Source organism: Sabethes cyaneus, chromosome 3 (assembly GCF_943734655.1).
Source record: "Sabethes cyaneus chromosome 3, idSabCyanKW18_F2, whole genome shotgun sequence".
In the NCBI taxonomy this organism is placed as follows: domain Eukaryota; kingdom Metazoa; phylum Arthropoda; class Insecta; order Diptera; family Culicidae; genus Sabethes; species Sabethes cyaneus.
The window spans coordinates 229,289,050-229,302,001 of record NC_071355.1 but is presented as its reverse complement, the minus strand read 5'-3'; the positions used below and the strand labels follow the sequence as shown (position 1 = coordinate 229,302,001).

Sequence of the window (12,952 nt, the reverse complement as noted above, 5' to 3'; positions counted from 1 at the left end):
AATAGAGCACCTCTCGAGCAGTAAGTGGCAAACTAAATCTTGATGTCGCTGCTATCGTTGCTATATAACTCCAGCACAAAGAAATATTGATAAAGGTACATGAATATTTTTTGATGCGTTTGGCAAACTATTTCTGGAGGGCGCCACCGACAGATTTTACACACAAAAAATCGATTACTTCCTTCGAGCCTGTTAATCTGTTCTCTGTGTTTACACTCTACAATAACATAATGTAGTTACCGTATACAAATTTTCTATCTGAGGTGCTCTCCTCGTGTATAGAAATACTTTTATGCTTCCGTGTTCAATTTTTGTTTCTATATACAACCGCAAGCTTGAGATCAGCCAATCAGGAACCCGGCTCCTTTTTGGCAGAAAATCGGCTCTTTTGTAATGTACGACTGTCACGAATTGAGGTAATTATGGATTACAACGCATTTTTACACCATCCCAAAGCCCCTGTGTTATACCTATGCTCATAAAACTGTCAAACGCTCGGACTCGCGACGCGAGCCTTCACTGTGCGGCGGAGGTTTATTTTGTTGATAAATATTATGCTTCTGCCTCCTGCCTTGATGGTCTTGAAAATTATTTTATCTTTCATTCGACGTGTAGTGCCCACACAGTAACTGTGTTTGATAAAAATGCGAAAATTATGCCGTATTTGTGATTTACTGGAGAAGGATTCATATGGAGAAATGTGTGACATTTTCTCCGAGACGGACGAAATATCGCTATCAATAATAATGCAAGAATTCGCTGATGTTAAGGTAGGTTATTATTATGCTACATTTCTTTCTGTGAAACAAAACTACGATTTACAGATATCGAATGATGATGGGCGATCACATTATGTTTGTATAGATTGTATGCAGCAAATCAAAACAGGCCATCGAATATGGAAAAAGATCCGCGACATTGAGCTGCGACCATATCCATGTCATGATGCTTCCAGCGAGCATGGCAAAGAGTCAGTTGATCAAGCTTTTGCTATAGATTCTGATATCAAACTTGAGCAGATAATAGTGGATGAAAATGGTTGTGAAAACAAGGACGGTTATTTATACGAATTCCTAGAGGACGAATTTATGGATGATAATGTCGATTCTGAAATTTTGAAAGTTTCGAATATTCTAGAGCATGACCTGGAAGATGCTACAGATAATTTTTCTGTCGAGACTAGTGAAACGTCGTCCTTGCAACGAACTGTAAGAGACACTCATTTTGAAATGCCAAAAGCAGAAGTCATTGTACAAGTCATTGATCTGCTAGATCATTCAGTCGTTGAAGTTAAAGGGGATCGTTGCTGTGGATGTAGTTTTGTTGGAGTGAACAGGCAAGAACTTTTAGAGCACTCCACCAGCGCACATTCTATCGAAATCGAGGAAACTGAAAATTATTGTCCCATATGCTTTTACAAATTTCCAACCGAAAGCAGACTGAGGAGGCATGTTGATGAATGTAAATCAAAACGTATTTATGTTTGTAAGAACTGTGAAAAATATTTCAATAGACAGCGTCAGATTGAAGCCCATTTAGAGAAGTGCAAAAACACGGACCTTAGCTGGTAAGTGTTTTAAAATTACGATAAATTTACTAATAGTTACTCAAGCATATTTTATTTATACAGCAAAACAACGAATAACTTTGTAGTACTAAACGATGGCGAATATGATTCAGACATTGCTGTACTTCTACTTAGTGAAAGTGAGAATGAAAGTTATACTGATACACTGAGTGTAAGCGAAGCAAAAAGCGAAGAAAACGATAGTGACACCTTGATGGATCAGATTGACTCTGAAAGTGCGCCATCTAATAACAAAACCAACTCGAAAGGAAAGATAAACCTAACCAACATAATTGATTATCACGGCGTTCAGCCTAGCAGCGTCGCTGAGTCCCAGATAGTTAGACGAGTTAAATTCCTAACATTTCAGTACCTGAAATTGAAAGGTGAACGTTGCTGTGGATGCGATTTTATCTGTGCAACACGAGAAGAATTGCTTGAACATGTGCAAAAAACGCATGCCCAAAATGTTACCCAGTCCGAAGAATTTGTGTGTCCGATTTGCTATCGGCACTTCTCGAACGAAAAAGAACTGTCAAAGCATATTAATTATGTAACTAGTAAAGATTTGTTGATATGTTCTATTTGCAACGAGGCATTTTGTGGCACTGACGGACTTAACCATCACCAACAGAAAAGCGAAAAACACAAACAGAACTTACTCAACTCGTGCGGCAATCCGCAGTCGAATGAAAACATGGTAAGAGAATTGAACAACGATCATGTATTGAAATTTTTTGAATTGGAACTGAAAACTAACAGAAGTAAAAAGCAAACTCGCAAAAGAACAAACAATCGATCAGGTACAAAGTATCGCCATCTAACAATGCCAGAAACGCATTTAATAACCCAGATTGATGAATATGATAACTATCAGGTGATTACGGTAGCTGGGGAGCGCTGTTGTGGTTGTGTACAATTTTATGAAACCTACAGCGAGTTGCTGCAGCATGGTCGTCAGATTCATCTGACAGAAAATGCAAATGTTGCCGGTGAATACCAATGCAGCATTTGTTTCGGACGTTTTGATTGCATTAGAGGACTGCTATTGCATCAAGCGTCGCAAAAGTCGGGTAAAAAACTGTTTCATTGTAAGATTTGTGACTTGCTTTTCTCCAAGCAGTTTACCATCAGCAAGCATTTGAAAACTGCTCCGAATCACGGAGGTGATGTGATAGTCCAAGTCGAAAACAATTCGACACCTATTAAACTACAGCAGGGTAAAAATACAACCAAGGCTGTGGATCCGAATAAACAAAAACTGCATGTAAAATTACGCAATAGGAAGTTTGTTTGCTGTCTACCAAAATGCGCCAAAGAGTTTCCCAGCGAAACATTACTGCTTGAACATTGTGAAAATGATCACTCGGGTAAGCGACGAGAAAATGAATCCGAAAGGACAAGTGAAACTAACGTCTGTCCTGGATGCTACAAAGCGTTCGAAAATACCACCTGTCTAGTATGGCACCGCTTCACGCGCTTTACTAAGCAATACCGATGTCGCTATTGTGATCAAACGTTTACGCGCTGGCCAAAATTCCGAGAACACGAAAACACCGTCCATTTGGGCAAGCAAACTGAATTCCCTTGCGAAGCTTGTGGAAAAGTATTTCGAACAGCGCCCCGTTTGAAAGCACACTCAGAGGTGCACTCCGGCTTGCGAAAGCACGTATGCACGGATTGCGGAGCCAGCTTTCGGAACAAAGGAGTGCTTAAGCGCCACAGACGAGCCGTGCATGCCAGCGAGTTTCCCTTCGACTGCAAGCATTGTTCGAAAAAGTTTCCCACTCAGGAGCAGCTGAATGCGCACACTCGTGTGCACACGGGAGCTAAACCGTACACCTGTAGGTTCTGCGAGCGAGGATTCTCACACTTCACCGACCGAAAACGGCACGAAATGTCCACCCATACCGGTGAACGACCCCATCAATGCATCTACTGTCCGGCGGCGTACGTTCGCAATCGGGAGCTGATCGTTCACATGCAGAAACACGAGGATGTGTTGTAGAAATAAGCAATTCGTAAAGCAAACTATCCAGCTGAAACGACAATGTTTCTACTACATTCTAAGATAGAAATATCCATATTTAAAAGCCTCCAAAATTTCATCGGCTGATTTTAGTATCGCAAGTCATGGATCAACAGTGCTACCATGGAATAGAAAGGCAGGGCCAGTTGCTACGAACCTATTGACTCTAACAGCCTCTCTCAGCCGAGATTCGAACATACGACGACTGGCTTGTTAGACCAGCACTGTACCGTTAGCCGGAGTTAACCGAGCGGACGTTTAAAACCTAAATTCTAGATCAAAAAGTTTGCAACATGTAGGAGAATCTGTTAAATCGAAATGAAATAAACATTCTTCCATTTTACACCATTTATTGTTTTTCTGTTTTTATCAATATTGATAGTATCAGGTGTTCCTAAGACTAAGTTTTTTATCTTGTGATAACGTTATTTCAATTATGCCACATACACTCGGTTTTCTGTTTAGAAATGCATAAACTATAGCCTAAATCGATTTGCTGATATTCGAAACTGAAAAAAAGCTGTAACCTAGAATATCAGATCCCTTAACATACGTACTATTGAAGAGTGTTGACTTTATGCTTCTCGACTATAAACACAAAAGACTCACGCCAATACGCCCGGTCACAACCAGCGTTCAGTCGAAGCTACAGCAAACTACCCAAAAAGTTTCATTTTAGTGCGCTCGTGACATTGCAGAAATATAAAATGTAAAATCTTTGACTTGGTATCACATTAAAATTAGTACTCGCTCGCTCATATATGCAGACACACGTTCAACCATTCGTAAAATAGTGTATTTAATTAGTTCGGTTAGGTTTGAGTAGTGCTGTCGCTGCAGCAGAATCTTGAAACAATGTATGATAATTGATCAGTGGCACATACGCTGCAGCAATGACACGGCCGGCGAACCAGCGACCGTGCAAAGCGTTTACCGCTAGAACAGCCGTGGCAATGCTAGGACATTTTACATAAACATTTCCAGCTGGAGATTGTTTATCCACGTATACATGCAGCACGCCACCATGTTTATTACATTCCTCGATGACATCGTCCTGGATTTCGACGTCCCAGCTCGGATTCGTCTCAGTCGCTGGATCAAACATATTCGACAATAAGAAACACTGGGTGGCAATCGGTGGCGATTGCTGAACCGGTTGCTGAGGCGCCGGTTGCGGTGCTGTCGCAAGCAAAGCATCCGCTGCTGCCCGTGGAACTGCGAGGCCTGCCCCCTCGGCTAGTTTGAACATAAGCTGCAACCGGCCGGTAGCTCCAAGGTCAATGCCACTGCGGTCCATCTCGTCCGTATCGAGTGAGGCATGGGTAGTAACATCCAGTCGTTCTGTTACGTTGCCCACTTTCATCGGTCGTCCAGCTAACTCAAAACCGTTCAACTGTTCAAGCGCTTTTTTGGCATCATCTGCATTGTGGAACTGGAAAGGTTAGTAAAATATTAGATAAAGCAATCGGTGACGAATGATAAAGGATACTCACTGTTATGAAGCCATATCCTTTTGATCGACCTGTGTCCGAATCCATTATAAGCTGAATGTGGTCTATTTTTCCGAACGGCTCGAATATACCGCGAAGCATGTCTTCAGTGATGTTGAAATGTAACGAACCAACGTACAGTCTCATCGGGCCTGCTGTTACCTTTGGCGGCGGCACTGGTGGTGAATTTGCCAATCGATTCTTTTCTGCCTGTGTGTGTTGCACTGAGATGGGAATACCAAGCAGTCGTTGGCCGGATAATCCCAAAGCCAGTGCGACCGATTCGGGATCTTTGAACTCAATATACGCTATGCCTTTGAAGCGTCTCGTTTTGTTGCACGTTATCAGCCGCACATCCCGTACTTTGCCGACGCTGGAGAAAAATTCCTCCAAATCACGAGCGCGGATTCGCTGTGAGAGCTGCATACAGAAAACGGTACGAGCATCACGTTCTTCCGCGCTAAGGTCTTCCGGTGGTGAATCATCCCGATAGCGGATACCATTCGGTGGTGTACGACCCCGACGGAAGGGCCTCGGCGACCGTGAGCGGCGTCTGAGCAAAAATAAAAGAAAAATTATTTGATTAAATAAATTGTCAATTTGTAGTTTCAAACATTGAACCCACAGAAAGAGCGAACGGACATACATACCTGTGATCTTTGCTTCGGCTGCGGCGCCGAAAATCTTTTTCCCGGATATGGGATGGATTTCCTTCCTGTTCACGCCCGCGATCACGTCTTTCACGGTCCCGACCACGATCACGATCACGATCGCCGCGATGTTCTCTATCGCGGTCCTTCGACCGATCACGGCGGCGTGGTTCTTTGTCTTTTCGGTCTCTGGAACGATCCCGACCGCGAGACTTTGAACGGGACCGCTCCTTACTAGTGCGACGGCGTTCACGATCGCGATCCTTATCTTTGTCCTTATCGCGCCGTTCTCGTGAACGGGAACGATCCTTGCGACGCTTTTCTCCATCGCGGTCGCGATCGCGTTCACGCTCTCGTGAACGGCTATGGTGTCTGCAAAGGAAAGTTTTAGTTTTAATATACGCCTTTTTTAATATAACGCAAAGACAGACAATACTGACCTCGATGACTTTTTGCGATCTCTGTCACGATCTTTTCTCTCGCCATTTGAAATCCCATTACTCTGCGGGGATGCGTCATCCTAACGAGCACACACAAACATACATATCAGATTCGATTTTTTACGTTCGCAATTTGATTTTTGTGTAATAAAAAAATTTCAAGCATTCGCAGGAAGAGAGAATTGGTTCCGGTTCGGTGCACGCATATTGATGACAGGTCACAGGTTCCGTTCATGGTCGATAACGTGAAATAACCGATTTCGAGTGAGGAAAAATAATAAAGAATAGAAAAAAGAAAAATAATCGAAAGATATTAATCAAAGCTATAGCTGGGCAGGGATCTGCTTATTTGAAATAGTGTGTTTTCGAGTTATTTAACATTAAACATATAGGTAAAAGGAACAGCTCCGATCCAATGCTGACTGCAATAAATCCAGCGTCGAGAATTCCCTTCCTGATTGCAATTAATAGTGCTTAATCCACTTGCTACGCAGTGTCGCTGCTTTTGTTTTCCTGTTTCCTAGACTTAACTTACCGTTATTGTATTGTTCTGTCATCGTTCGGTATAAGGTCCCGTTTCAGGATGACTCGGGGACCTCAACCCACTCTCGGAACACTATCGGAACGGATCGATCACAACATTAAACACCTGGCAGTGTTTATGCTATGGACACGTTCACACCCATACCGTGCATGGTGAAGGTAAATCGAGTGTGTTGCGTATTTATACGTCAAGAGAGTTCGCACTGTCTGCAAAAATAATACGCTTGAGATAAGGGATCATGTGTCTGGCTTATGCACTCGGTTGGTTAACATTTTTAACTATATCTTATTGATTACACCTGTCCGAGCCTTTTCTGTTCTACCTTGTTGCAGCCAGTTATCGATTGAAAAGAATTTCAGCGCGATTTATGCCCATAAAATACTTTGAACGCAAGCGATCTGTAAGGGAAAACATTTCCTTTGAAAACTGTTCATTTCTAGGAATGGAGAAGGGTATAGTTTAGTTTGCAGCATGCTTGACTATAGTTCATAGTGCAAAATCATGTCTTCATTTACCAAGACACAACTCGTTGCATATTTATCAAATGGCGTTTGGTGTTAGGTTGATACATTTACTAGAACAAATCAAATGACTGAAACCAACCGCCATTGATAAAATTCTGTTAAACGGTTGCCGGTAAACTGTTTTGAGGAAAAAATCTTGCACAAATATGAACCCATACAAAAAGCAAACGGCAAACCAGACACAACGAAAGAATGAGCCAATTCCGTCTACACCAGTTCAAGCATGGTTGTTAATCATAAAAACAAATAAACCCTGAGGAAGACAACGACGATGCTGTTGACGGCATCTATTGCAGAATGGCCGTGACCTAGAAAAGACGTTCCAAAAAAGCATTCGTTATGAGATTACACAAGCGCACGCTCAAGGTTGCGACAAATGCTAGGAGGCAGCAAAGGACCATTGTCGTGACATCCTGCAAAGAGAGCTAATATGTTTCTATGGGTACGAGCGATGAACGATGACCAGCGACGCCTGAGCCCGGTTTTGGAAGAATCTAAAACGAAAGATGCCTCAACCATGCTTGAATCGACCTATGTTCGGTGACTGTAACTCATTCATCGGTGCTTTTTTTAGACAAGAAAACTTTGCTGGCGTCTTCGGTCGGTCATTACTTTGTTTATAGACTCGGCATTCTCGGCTTTTATGTACCAGTGCTTCGCTTGCATGGCAGATTCCAGCGGGGTAAAAGACGAGCACTTCTTCGATCTATATTCAAATATAAGATGCCATAAACAATGATTACTTAGCATTTGTACGAACGTCGGCAGCAAATAAAGCTTTATATGACTTAATTACCTAAAGTCTTGTTGAAACCCGTTTGATTCGACCATTTTCAGAAAGAAGCTGTTCTGTTGAGCGCAAATGTGCCTATTGCTCTAGCTTTCTACTAGCGACACCTGGACAAATAAGGAGACATTTGCTTGATTATTACAAGTGCAGCAGAAACGCATGTTGTGCGTCAGTAATAAACGACGACTTTCTTAATACATTAGATAGGATATGACTTTGATTGCTCCATAAATACATAATGTAGCAACACGAAAGACCAAAGGAATGAGAACAATTGAAACTTGCCTTTATAAATTTGTTTCATTCGCTTTTCATCAACATGATCAAGAATAGGATAGTACAGAATCTAATTGGCGAGTGTAAAACTTTTTTGGCAAAGCACATCTGGTTGCTACCTTTGCCAGGGAAAAAAAATAATATTAAGAGCTTTGTGCACTATCCCAAATGCGGCTAATTGGGATTTCTTGCTCAAGCCTGAAAAACAGAAAAAGTCATAATTTTAAACTATTGCAAGTTTCACGCAGATCGTAGATTTCATGTTTGACTCAAATTTGCAACAATCACTTCGATCAAGGTTGAAAACGATCCACTTCTTTCAACCTAGGTGTGTATCGTTATTCAATCATGAACGACGTATTTAGCTTATTACATTTAACCAACATTCTGCTTCCTCAGTCTAAATATACCTGTTATACTATGTCAGTTTTCTCTCTAGCCGCCACAAGCACTGACCACACAAACTCGACTGATACAACGGGAAGGTCTACAAAATGTAAAAACGAGGATGTTTTAATTACACTGTTTCGGTTCATTAGTTTACGCATTTAGGTAATTGGTGTATTGCGTTGATCACATTTCGCAGACTTTTAACGAGAACTTTCGATGTAATAAAAAAAGAGTTGCTAAAAATAAACCACTGGCCTGATGTTAATTTCGTCATCGCGACATGGGTCACTCACCTCCTTTCTGTACGGAGCCTCAAGCAGATCTTCGACGTCGAACTCTTCCGTTGATGCCGCCATCTTGTCCGAAACTTGTGGATGACGATAATCTCGCTCGGAAAAACCACTTTTCATGCCGATTTTCGTTAAAACATGAAATTTTCTTCAGCAGCCAGAGAGACTGTTAGTACTGAAGAACAATATGATGATATTTTGGAACGGTTTTTATATTTCTAAACACCTCACAAAACTTTTTTAGCCAACAATTTTAATTTGCTCACATTACCTACTAGCTCGTTCTGGAAAGTTTCTTCTTTGTTTCGTAAGCGTTATTATTAATAACCACGTGTAACGCTTGCTAACGAACGAGGGACCACACCCAAGGGGTTTCCAACAGCAATGATTACTACGCACCTTTGAAAAAAGTTACTTTTGATTACTTCACTAATTACCAGTAATCAATCTCTTGTGATTACTAAAAATTAATCATGATTACTTAAGATTATCATTGATTACTATGCTGATTATCATTGATTACTATGCTGATTACCATTGATTACCTAATTAATTTGAAAATGATTACAAATTACAAAAGTAATCTCTGATTACTACGCACTGATACGCCTTACTGGAAACCCCTTGACCACACCTGAACACGAATTCACGAACCTAGCGGTTTCCAATCCACCTTTTCGTGTGCGTAATGGCGGCTGGTGGGTACAACTTTCGGAAAATATTAGCAAGCCTTTGGCAACTTTATTCACGTCAAGTTAACATTTCCACCCTTGATTGTTGTTGTAGAATTATCAAGCGTACGTGAACGAAGTTGCCAAAAGCAAATAAACATTTTCGAAAAGTGTACCCACTAGCTGCCATTAAGCGTGCGAAAAGGTCGATAGCAAGGATTACTACGCACCTTCGTAAAAACCCACCCCAGACCTCATCGACATCTCTATATCGAGGTGCAGTGAACGTCAGCGACTGCATTCCCGGGGCTCAAAATTTGACAGCGGGCCCAAATCGGATTGCTGGCAGTTGAGTGAAACACAGTGCTGACATGCTATCTTATTTTCGCACACACGAGATGTTAGCGACGAAAACATGGTTGACTGCCGATGGGATGGTAAAAACACAGAGAACAGATTAACAGGCTCGAAGGAAGACATCGATTTTTTTTGTGTAAAATCTGTCGATGGTGCCCTCCAGAAATAGTTTGCTAAACGCATCAAAAAATATGCATGCACCTTTATCAATATTTCTTTGTGCTGGAGTTACATAGCAGCGATGGCAGCGCCATCAAGATTTCGTTTGCCACTTACTGCTCGAGGGATGCTCTATTGAAGGATTACTCGTAGATTACATAAAAACTTTTACACACTTTTTGTCAATTACCTGGTAGTCTGTTCTCTGTGATTTTAGTTTATGAAGTTACGCGTAGCATTATCGCTCAAAACTCCCTCCTCCCGGAAAATACGTAACAATTTGTAACAGAAATTCAGCATACCCCGCTTACGAAAAAGTCGGATGCCTGGCAGAAATCGAACAGAACCGGTCTTCATTTTTCGCTCGATTGTCTTTATGTCAAATGTGACACTTTGAGGCAGGAGAAGAGTGGTTCATCAGTTTTGCAGTTTCAGGCAAAAGGTAAGAGAATAATATGGAACATGACAAAGCAGGTATAATTAAATTGTTAACCTGTTTATTGCACGCTTCTTGCTGCTACAATCCACTGCTGCTACCCTACAAGAAAGGAGGGAAAGCTAAATCGGTACAAAACCGATTTTTATTCGAAACCAATTGCAGAAATCCGGCAGAAAAACCGTAAGGCGAAATTTCTGCCCGAATCGAATGTGTCATTTCTGCTAGTTTTCAAGGGTGACGGCGGCCAGAAATCCGGCAGAATGTCTGGCAGAAAAAGCTTCGATTTCTGCCGAACGCGCCTAAGCGGGCCCCTGTCGTGCTCCGAGACAGATTTGCTGCTGTCCTTCAGCCAGACTTTTTTTGCCAGCGCCGCCGTCCATTTCTTCTGCTGTTCGGGGGTGAACAGCAAAGTACCGCGCCGCCGGTGTGGATTTGCCTCGATGGATTGAGCAGTGGTCTTACCCTCCAAAGGGGCCACTGGTTTCGCTGCCTGCTGCTGCTTCTGCTGCTGCTTCTGCTGCTGGTCCATGGTTCAGCTGCTGCTTGCTGCTTCTCAAAAGTCGTGACAAGGATGAAAGTTCGTACGGAGGGCAGCTGTTTATATAGCTTCGCTCGACAGCTGTCTTACAGAGAATATTCTTATTTTCCAGTTGACGCGCTATTGCCGTATTGGATTATATTTTGCAATGTTAGTATTGTCAGAATTTCCCTTGTGAAACAATTATTTTTATAATATTGTGCTTTGCAGCTGTACCTCGATTAATCCACATTATTTTCTCTCATGCCAATGCATATGACAAAACAAAACAGCAATATTGCAGTTGTTACTCTTTCTCTTTCTCATTCACAGCATTCGCATTGTCGCACTTTTTGTGCCAGTCGCACTTTTAGACTGCGGTGTCCAGTACCCAAGTAACAACGGTAGCTGAATTGCAAGAGCAATAGCTGTTTACGGGTTGGTTTAAGGTGATCAAAGCTGCATAAAGTAAGCACTCAAATGGTGTATAAATAAGCGATGTTTAAGCTACTTTAAGTTTTTCAAACCAGTTCTCTCTCAAAAGCTGATAAAAAAGCTTAATAACGGATTTTTTTTGCTAAACAATCTGCTTCTAAACAGCCATAAACACCAAACCGTTTTACGGCTGCTTAAAGGTGATAAAATGTAGAGTGGAAGCTTTCATTAGGCTCACAGCTTTAAAACTAGTTTAAGGCTGCTTAAGGGCGTTAAAGTGGCTTTAAAAACTTCTACCCAGTTTTCTTTCGGCTCACAGCACACATACTGTCAGATCATAGAATTTCGCAATTCGGCTGACAGCAAAAGTTTGTCAGTTATCGACATTATTGACTGCTTCACGCTAGACGGGCTAGGCTTCAGGTGTAAAGATATTCTCACTGTCTCTTCTGCAGATGCAAATGGGGCGGATCATACGGTGAGTGCTTATGGATCAAAAGATGGTTGGTTCAATTCCCGGAAAAAAGACATGCATTTTTAATTAGCTTAGCTCTAGCTTACTTGTACGAATTAAAGTTATTCGAAACTAAAAATATCGCGTTCACGGCGAAATAAAAATGACGCGTTCATTTTTTTTAATTTAAAAATAGATTTTTTTGGCTGCATAAAGGTTGATGAAGCGTCGATTAAGCGACTGGAAAAGCAGATTGCAAAACTATTTCTCGTTCTAAAAATAGAATTGACAGCATTGCGCAAATTGGCTATTTAAAAGCGCAAAAAAGTTTCTATTAAGCTTCATTGCAGCTTCGAAAGCAGCTATTAATTAGCCCGAAGCTTGATAAAATCACCAGATTTAGATGTTTAAGAGCTGAAAAAAGGTTTTCATTTCTAAACCTAAACCATAGATCAGCCACAGGTTGGATAAAATCAGCTATAAAAGCGTTTGATCAGCCTGAAATTGTTACTTGGGTAAGGTGCAAAATGCGGGATATTTTTATTAAGAATAATGTTCGAACTTTCTAAGAGACTGTGATATTGTTAGAATTAATTCGATGTGTTTATTCATATACATTTTACATATATTATTTCTATCTCCCACAACTTCCACCCCCTGCTGCGTTATGTAATATTTGAACGGCACCTAACTGGAAACACAGAGAACCCAAGGGGTTTCCAACAGCAATGATTATTACGCGCCTTTGAAAAAAGTTACTTTTTGATTACCAGTAATCAATCTCTTGTGAATACTATAAAGTAATCATGATTACCAATGATTACCTAAGATTATCATTGATTACACCCAATTCTTTTTTTGCACGGATTTTTTTACACGACTTTTTTGGACGGTTTCTCGAAATAACACGGTTTATTTTTGCACGGTTTT

General features: G+C 41.3%; 2 protein-coding genes across 5 annotated transcripts; one reads left to right on the top strand and one right to left on the bottom strand.

Moving 5' to 3' along the window:
• The first annotated feature begins 577 nt into the window (after window positions 1-577).
• Window positions 578-3,892, top strand: LOC128741656 (zinc finger protein 420-like). The gene is made up of 3 exons (XM_053837611.1): window positions 578-770; window positions 825-1,567; window positions 1,631-3,892. Exons 1-3 carry the CDS (start codon window positions 645-647, stop codon window positions 3,573-3,575), a joined length of 2,814 nt encoding a protein of 937 aa, XP_053693586.1. The 5' UTR covers window positions 578-644; the 3' UTR covers window positions 3,576-3,892.
• Window positions 3,893-3,918: 26 nt separating this feature from the next.
• Window positions 3,919-9,257, bottom strand: LOC128741657 (RNA-binding protein 39). Of its 4 annotated transcripts, XM_053837612.1 has the most exons (5): window positions 8,994-9,257; window positions 6,177-6,256; window positions 5,737-6,108; window positions 5,090-5,639; window positions 3,919-5,028 (listed from the first exon to the last, which is right to left on the bottom strand). In XM_053837612.1, exons 1-5 carry the CDS (start codon window positions 9,108-9,110, stop codon window positions 4,396-4,398), a joined length of 1,752 nt encoding a protein of 583 aa, XP_053693587.1. In that variant the 5' UTR covers window positions 9,111-9,257; the 3' UTR covers window positions 3,919-4,395. The 4 variants fall into 4 exon arrangements, 1 of the variants encoding a protein (XP_053693587.1); XR_008412226.1 differs by lacking the exons at window positions 3,919-5,028; window positions 5,090-5,639 and adding an exon at window positions 8,041-8,797 and having other exon boundaries at window positions 6,065-6,108; window positions 6,177-7,950; window positions 8,994-9,097; XR_008412225.1 differs by lacking the exons at window positions 3,919-5,028; window positions 5,090-5,639; window positions 8,994-9,257 and adding exons at window positions 6,712-7,950; window positions 8,041-8,982 and having other exon boundaries at window positions 6,087-6,108.
• Between the last annotated feature and the right edge of the window lie 3,695 nt (window positions 9,258-12,952).

Bases quoted from the DNA above. Each gene is read 5' to 3' on its own strand.
- LOC128741656 (XM_053837611.1), top strand. From the start codon at position 645: ATGCGAAAATTATGCCGTATTTGTGATTTACTGGAGAAGGATTCATAT. The intron at 771-824 runs GTAGGTTATTAT...TACGATTTACAG, and splicing joins AAGAATTCGCTGATGTTAAG to ATATCGAATGATGATGGGCG. The intron at 1,568-1,630 runs GTAAGTGTTTTA...TTATTTATACAG, and splicing joins AAAAACACGGACCTTAGCTG to CAAAACAACGAATAACTTTG.
- LOC128741657 (XM_053837612.1), bottom strand. From the start codon at position 9,110: ATGAAAAGTGGTTTTTCCGAGCGAGATTATCGTCATCCACAAGTTTCG. The intron at 6,257-8,993 runs GTGAGTGACCCA...TGTGCTCGTTAG, and splicing joins AGGCTCCGTACAGAAAGGAG to GATGACGCATCCCCGCAGAG. The intron at 6,109-6,176 runs GTCAGTATTGTC...TTTCCTTTGCAG, and splicing joins GATCGCAAAAAGTCATCGAG to ACACCATAGCCGTTCACGAG.